The sequence below is a fragment of the Poecilia reticulata genome, linkage group LG11 (assembly GCF_000633615.1).
Source record: "Poecilia reticulata strain Guanapo linkage group LG11, Guppy_female_1.0+MT, whole genome shotgun sequence".
Taxonomy (NCBI): Eukaryota; Metazoa; Chordata; class Actinopteri; order Cyprinodontiformes; family Poeciliidae; genus Poecilia; species Poecilia reticulata.
The window spans coordinates 14,931,265-14,938,998 of record NC_024341.1 but is presented as its reverse complement, the minus strand read 5'-3'; the positions used below and the strand labels follow the sequence as shown (position 1 = coordinate 14,938,998).

General features: G+C 41.3%; 1 protein-coding gene and 1 long non-coding RNA gene across 3 annotated transcripts in view; one reads left to right on the top strand and one right to left on the bottom strand.

The window, feature by feature from the left end:
- Positions 1–6: 6 nt before the first annotated feature.
- Positions 7–7,734, bottom strand: part of dtnbp1b (dystrobrevin binding protein 1b) — a 34,468-nt gene continuing 26,740 nt past the window's right edge. The window contains exons 2-4 of one of the 2 annotated variants that reach the window (XM_008422059.2): positions 7,114–7,281; positions 3,751–3,894; positions 7–582 (exon numbers count right to left, since the gene is read on the bottom strand). In XM_008422059.2, coding sequence (XP_008420281.1) covers positions 242–582; positions 3,751–3,894; positions 7,114–7,281 — 653 coding nt within the window. In that variant the 3' untranslated portion in view covers positions 7–241. The remainder of the gene's footprint in view (positions 583–3,750; positions 3,895–7,113; positions 7,282–7,734) is intronic. The other variant, XM_008422061.2, reaches the window with a different exon arrangement.
- Positions 7,298–7,734, top strand: part of LOC103472424 (uncharacterized) — a 26,732-nt gene continuing 26,295 nt past the window's right edge. The window contains exon 1 of the long non-coding RNA XR_001777124.1: positions 7,298–7,655. This is a non-coding gene — a long non-coding RNA (uncharacterized LOC103472424). The remainder of the gene's footprint in view (positions 7,656–7,734) is intronic.

Sequence of the window (7,734 nt, the reverse complement as noted above, 5' to 3'; positions counted from 1 at the left end):
AAAAAAAAAAAAAAAAACGGATCACAAACATCTTGGAAAAACATTTGATCAGACTGAACTTACATCACTGGTCTTAAGGCAAGTTTTATGTGGCAGTTAGTGCAACCTCAGTGTCGTCTCTCTGATGAAATGAAAGGTTTTTGGGAATAAAAGCCAATAAATAGAATACAATAGAATATAGATCTAAGTTTGATTTGGCAGCTCTGAGGGTTTTCACTCTTTAAATCAGGTCCATCTGTCCTCAAACCTGCTGCCTCCTCTCCTCACAGTCTCGACTGCTCTGATCCTCCTGGTCCTCTCTGTCCGCCAGCGCAGCGTCCGGGTGGACCTCCTCTTCGTCCAGGGTCACTACTACTGGGGGTCTTCTTCTCCTTCCACCTCCTCCTCCTCCAACAACAACACTGCCACCGCCTCTTCCTCCTTGCTCGGCCTCCTCCTCGTCCTCATCGTCCTCCCCGGCCTCAGTGTCCTGGCTGGCTGAATCCGTGCAGGTGGAGGACAGGGACGAAAGCTTGTGTCGGAGCTCGGCCTGTGTGGGGACCTGGAGGCTGATCTCGGTTGTGAAGGACTCAATGTCTGGACCTTTTAGATAATAGAAGGACTTAATTAGGGTCAATGAACAGAGAATGCTGTAGGAGCGACGGCGTCTTTTAGACGTGTTTATTTGGCATTAATCGTTTCTCTCTAGATAATTCAGACATTTGACATTTTTACCATCTAACGATGAGCTACAAATAAAAGTTGCTGAAGTTTTTTGAAATTTACGTGCAGCTGTGAATTTAAGGAATTCTCCCCAAAGAAACTAGAGATTGGACATTTACCCGCATACCGTTTAAAAATTTTCATTGCATTTTTTTTTTATGATTGTCACATAAAATCATCAAAAAAAAAAAACTTGGGAGTGTGGAGTGCATTTGAATTCGACCTGGTTTTGCCATAAAATCCAGTGCAACCAGTAGCCTCCCCAAGTTACTTAACTTGTTAAAAACAGGGACGCACAGCACACATGTGGTGGACGGTATTCTGGTCAAATGAGACCGAAACTCTTTGGCAGGCACGTGCAAAAGGGGTAGCTGGGGGTGCTTGAGCACCTGCCCTTTTTGCTCCTTGCCCCCAAGTGCCCTTTTGGTCAATTTTTTTTTTGTTGTTGGTATTATTATTATTTCCTAAGCCCTCTTCTGACACATAAAAACATGTGCTAAAATTCTTTGCTTTTTTGTTTCTTTTTTATATAAAATAATAAGCCCTCCGGTCACCTTCTTACCTTTGACCTTTTGCCCGTGACGCATGACGCAGTTGCCTCTCGCGCAGTGAGATAAAGCGGCTAACTGGAGCTCAACGTAGCGACCGTTCCAGATTACAGAACAGTTTTTGGTGAATAAAAAAACATTTTTGGTGAATAAAGTGGAGTAACTTGCTACTTGTCAGATGACGGAAATCGTTGAAGTGTCGTTTCTGCTTCAGCTCGGAGACGCGGTTTAAGCAGAGAGGTAATGAAATACAACATTACCTCTCTGAAGAACTACTGAGCGGGAGGAGAGAACCAGGTGAGGAAAAACTGTTCTTATCTATCAATTCAGTATTTTTATCATACACACATTAGGCTGTTGTTGTTGCGCTATAAGCTAGCTGCTAGCTAACGACTTTGCTAGCAAAGCTAGATAACTAAAAAGCGAATGACTGATATCTWTAATGATATCAGTCATTCTTTAGTATCGCTTATGCAATAAGGGCACATCGCCCGTCCAAAACCTGTCATCTCCATAATGGATATATGTCCGATCTTCTAATTTCCTTTGCTGCATAATGTAACATTGGATTTATTCAGACGTTAAGTAAATGTACCTTGAAGGAGAATAACACTTAAATAAAAGTCCAACAAGGATATTCATTTAGAATTAAAAATAACTCACCCTGAATTACCATGATAGATATAATGAATGTAATAAAAGTGCATCATTAATGAAGRGRAAAAAACTCAWTCCAGACTTTAAGTAAGTTTAGGGTCTGGTTCGCAGAGTATGAAGTTGTATTTTTTTCCCCCCAATTATTCAATGGGGGGAAAAAAACTAACCTCAGTTAAGTAAAATAAAATTGTAAACAAAACTTTTTGAATTGTAATGATTTCTTTTTTAAACAACAAATCGTTTTGTATAAAAAACTTTTTAATTAAGGAGGTAATTTTTGTCTTGTGAACAAAAAAATTTATTTGCCAAACATAAACTTTTATTTGCACACATCAGAAATCTTTTGTGATTTTGGCCCTGCCCACGACTCATGTGAGAATCACAAGCAAAACTTTGAGTCACAAACAAAAACTTAGAAAAGCAAGAACATTTTTCTGACATTCACAAATAAGTTTGTTTTGCAAAAAAAAATTCACTTCATGAGACGAATGTGTGATTAAATGTTTAAAAAAGTTTTTTTTAAGCAAAACTCAGTAGGCTTTTCTCATGGTGACATACATTAACAATTCAATTTTTGCTTTTGTTTTGTTTTTTTCTGCAGTTCCACATTAAAGTTTGATGCAGCTCTGCTTTCCTGAATGGACCATCTTCATCTCCACTGCAAGTGCAGCAAACAGGCAGCTCTTTTTTATAGATTACAGTCACTAAAAGGTTGCATTGTGCCCTTGTTTATATTTTTAATAGTGTAATTCTGTAAAGACAGAAGCTCTGATTTACATATCTTGCTAAATTGCGGGTTTGAATATTGCAATACTNTTATTTGCCAAACATAAACTTTTATTTGCACACATCAGAAATCTTTTGTGATTTTGGCCCTGCCCACGACTCATGTGAGAATCACAAGCAAAACTTTGAGTCACAAACAAAAACTTAGAAAAGCAAGAACATTTTTCTGACATTCACAAATAAGTTTGTTTTGCAAAAAAAAATTCACTTCATGAGACGAATGTGTGATTAAATGTTTAAAAAAGTTTTTTTTAAGCAAAACTCAGTAGGCTTTTCTCATGGTGACATACATTAACAATTCAATTTTTGCTTTTGTTTTGTTTTTTTCTGCAGTTCCACATTAAAGTTTGATGCAGCTCTGCTTTCCTGAATGGACCATCTTCATCTCCACTGCAAGTGCAGCAAACAGGCAGCTCTTTTTTATAGATTACAGTCACTAAAAGGTTGCATTGTGCCCTTGTTTATATTTTTAATAGTGTAATTCTGTAAAGACAGAAGCTCTGATTTACATATCTTGCTAAATTGCGGGTTTGAATATTGCAATACTTTCCTATAACAAAGTAGACCTGCAGAAAGAAATTACTAATAAAATATCTTACATATGCATAGTGTTATGCTCTATATGGATATGTTTGTTAGCTTTGATTGTGTATCTCACATTTTTGTCATTTATCATTGTTTATTAAACTCTGAAAGCTGAATGGCTTTGTTAATATTCTGTCCTAAAATGCGGTTAGATGTGCCCTTTTTTTGTTGTTGAGCACCTGCCCCTTTAGTGGTCTCTGCACGGCCCTGCTCTTTGGCCTACAGTTTAAATGCAAGCTGTGGGAAAAATACATCTGCTGCAGAGCAAACTGAACACCTGATTCCCGCAGTAAAACAGTTTCTTCCCTATTTTCTCAGAGCAGAGAGAGAGAGATGAGCCGAGTTTACCGAAAGAAGGACATGTGGAGACGGGTTGGGGAGGCTGGAGGTTATCCTGGCCCAGTCAAAAGTTGAGACATAAATTGAACCAGAGTTCACCGACATATTGCAGTGTGATTTTCTGTACATTTACCTGTGACCGGTGAGGCAGCGCTGTTGTCCTCTCCCCCAGAGTGCAGGAAGACATCCAGAGCCTCGTGGTCGGACATGTCCATCAGGTCCATCTGCTCCAGCATGTCCACGTTCACCTCCATGGACGACATGCTTCCTATTGGCTCTGGACACGACAGATCGCAGTCAGGTATCAGGGAATACCAAGAAGTGTGAAAAAGGCAGCAGCAAGGAGAGGGGTCCAAGAAGGAAGGCGCTTTGCTCTAAGTCGCAGTCATTACTCACCGATACAGATGCATAAGCAAATGATCACACACAAGCCAGATGGAGTTTGAAATGTTAAAGCAGGTATGATTGAAAAATAAATGAACAAAGTGCAAAAACTATGTAGCTTTAACATGACAGGAAGTACATTTACACACTATTTATTTATTTGTTTATTTTTTAATTATTTAACCGGACCTGAAAAATGACTTAAATTGAAGATTTTCTAGACTGCTTAGTTGAGTTGCTCTTGAGTGTGAACGACTTCAGCAAATATCTAATGTGAAAGCGACTGGAGGGTAAAAGTGTTAAAAACAGCATTTGTAGCAACCAGCCTGAGCTTAATGTGACTTGAACTGAACCAAGTTTAAAAAAAAAAAAACACTTTTATCTCAGCCTTTAACCAATTCCACTTTTTTTATTTGAGCATGAGTTCAATTCAAAGTCCTAAACTGAGAATATTTTTGAGAACTTTCCACCGCAAATGAACTCCTGCAATCGGTGTTTCAGCCAAACGTAACGAGGGAAAAAAACGACTGAATATCTGCTACAGTATTTAGAGCGAAACCTCTTTACTTATACACAAAGTAGACATTGTGTATAGATTGTGTTCATGTGAGGAAAAAAAGCTAACAAAAAAAACCGTTTTTCTTGGAGTTATTACTGTAACACAACGTCAACAGTTTTAGCATTTGCACTGCAGCTTACTCGGCTATTCTTGGGAATCACTTAGAAAATGGCAGTGGGAGACACATTATGACAGAACTGAATTATCAGCTGTGACGTTAACAGATTAGAGGAGTCATTAATTTTATGTATGAACTGCCTACAAAGGATTATACACGACGGGTATGTGACAAAAATTCTCCAACGAAAACGAGCAAACGTATTTCCAATTTTAGATGAAATCTGTCTTGTGAGCCAACACGCTCCTGGATTCACCACCTTGCGGGGGGGAGGGTTGGGGTGCAGAGCCCCACGGTTTGCCATAATGGTTTTGCTGCATGCATCACAGACAGCCGGTCCCGGCACTGACAGGGTGGAGGCTGGGAGGAGGGGGTCAGCGGGGGCAGGGTGGTGTGGGGGCAGCAGCACATGAGGGAGAAGCCGACGTGATTAGTTGTTGGAGCAGGAGTTGCTAGAAGATGCGTTTGCTACCGTACCTCAAGGAAAATGAGGAGGAGTAGAAGAGGGCGGCACAGGGAAGGAGAGCAGAATGAAGAGTCAAAGAAAGAAAGAAAGAGGGGGGATGTTATTTCCAAATAGAGGCTGCCTTAAAGTCTCCCTGCCCTTTAAGCTGCAACACAAACACATACAGATTATACACAACAGAATGTCACACCGGGATTAATTCAGACCGTTCTTGCATGCGTTTCTCACCATTAGGCCGTTTTCTTATCCAACATTTTTTAACGGAAACAGATCTAATTTGTGCTAATGGACGCTCGGTATGCAGACTCCTTCCAGTGCGTATCCATACGGCCCTTCTCGTCAAAGCCGTGCGAAACATGGGATGGATGACAGATTGCGCCCTGGAGCGGTGTCTCCAGCACAGGAACATGAATAAAACAATGATGCTTGGTAATGTTGAAAAGGTTTTTTGGTCCTCTCGACTGAAAACATCTTTTCCCCATCAGACAGCCTCTGACATGCTCCTGTGTTTGTCTTGGTGTGACCTTGCCTAAAAGGGTACCCCTGCTGGGAGGGCTCTTATTGCCTGCAGGGAAATTACACAGAGTAAATGCCTGTGTGCGTGTGAATGTGTGTGTGAGAGAGAGAGTCTGTGCATGTGCAAGAAACTAAAAGTAAAGTCCAGTAGAGACCAGTTTGGGATTATTACTGGGGTTATGGCGTTCACTTTGTGTTTTCTGTACGGGATTCCGTTCATGACAAATTTCCAGACTATTCTCCAGAGTTCTAACTCGAGTCCAAACACCGTAATGCTGTGAACACCGTGCATTATGGGGTCACCTCCGCTCTTAGGTTTGTAACACCCACAGATGTTTACACTTGAGCCAAAGGTTCCGTTCTGGTCCTAACGGTCCGAAGCACGTTCTTCCGCACGTTTGTGGCAAACGGTACTTCTCCTGACTTTCTTTCATCAGCTGTGATTTATGAAGTTGCCCACTCAACGGATTCTCTCCCAGAGTTACTATGGGCTTCTTGACTGCTTCTCATATTAATCCACCAATCTCTCTCTCAGGAGGTTCTCTCTTGTGCCATACTCCATTTTCACATGATGTATTGAACAGAGCTTGGTGAGATGTGGGATTGATTTATAACCTCCAGAAAATCCTGCCTAACCTGTCTTCTTTGGTCTTCGTTGAGGTATTTTGTTGTCTAATGTTCCCTACCAAACCTCTGATTCTGTGTTTTGTCAACTAAACTTCTGGGATAATCTTTCCTTAGATATTTTTGTTAGAAAGCCCACCACAATGCAAAAGTTTGCTTCATTTCACTGTTTTGTTTTTAGATTTTACTTTGAACAAAAAACAAAATAATCACTTCATTAACCACAAGCAGTTTTGACTGACGATAGAAACACAAACCCGACACATTTTCTCCATTCTTCATCCTTAAATCTCTTCCCTCTAGCTCTTTCTCTCTCTTTCCCCATTGCTCCACAATCTTCTTTCATAAACAGGTTCCAGGGGATTAACGGAGGAGGATGGATGAGTAAAAGAGAGAGAGAAAGGGAAGAAAAAAAAATCACATCCCAAACCCCAACAGAGTCTGCAACATCTTTTAACGCCGAGTCTTTGCAACTCCACGTTTCAGTCCAGTCCATCCTTTTGGGAATTTGAGCTGACTTTTGGAGGCAAAACTGGGTGTAAACCACAGCAGGATGCTATTGCAGTCGCATTGCAAGAATATATCTATATGGTCTGATGACATTCTTCAAAGCAAAAGCTTGAAGGATGGATCCTTGTTACAGTGCAACAGCGGCTCAGTGTTATCATATGCAATTAAAGTGGATAAGGTCTCTACTGGGAGCAGCGGGACTCAAACATTAAGCTCAATAACTTGTGGCTCTGTATTCTTTCCAGAATAAGATCGACGGAGATAAACTCATAAGCTCACACTTCCCGAATCATCAAACGAGACATTTTCTTCTTCTTACCTCTCCTCTCGGTGATCTGAAGGTATCCGGTGGACAGGTACTGCTCCATGTCTTGTTGAAAAGCCTCCTCAAAGAACTTCTGCCTCTCTTTCAGCTTCACCTGGGGCGTTGGGACCCCCGCTTGCTCGGCTCCGGGGACCTTCTGCGAGTGCTCCGCATCGAGCTCCACTGGAAGCGCAAGAGAAGTGAATGCAAGTTAACTTTTTAAAAAATATTTCTAACAAGCAACAGCTGTGCGCTACAAAAAAAAAAAAAAAAGAATAAAATGATGATGAAGTGGTGCAGCTCACTGAAACGGGGAACAAAGTAAGTAAGGCTTATTTCATCCGTCAAATTTCTGTCTTTTCCAGGAGGAAGATTCGGGGAGGCCAGACTCAACCCTGACAGGTCCAGGTCAACGGTTACCGAAGCAGAACGACGTGGAGCTCTTTTGTGCTTTGAGGCGTTCAGATATTCTCCGATTCACCCCGCCGTTTGTAACTCAATACTCCGTCCGTCTGCTGCAGGCTGCACAGGGGAGACCACACTGACTAACGTCTCGAGTGAGTAATCCCCACTGCTGCAAACACATCAGTAAACCAAGAACCAACCTCCTGGTGTGTGTGTGTGTGTGTGTGTGTG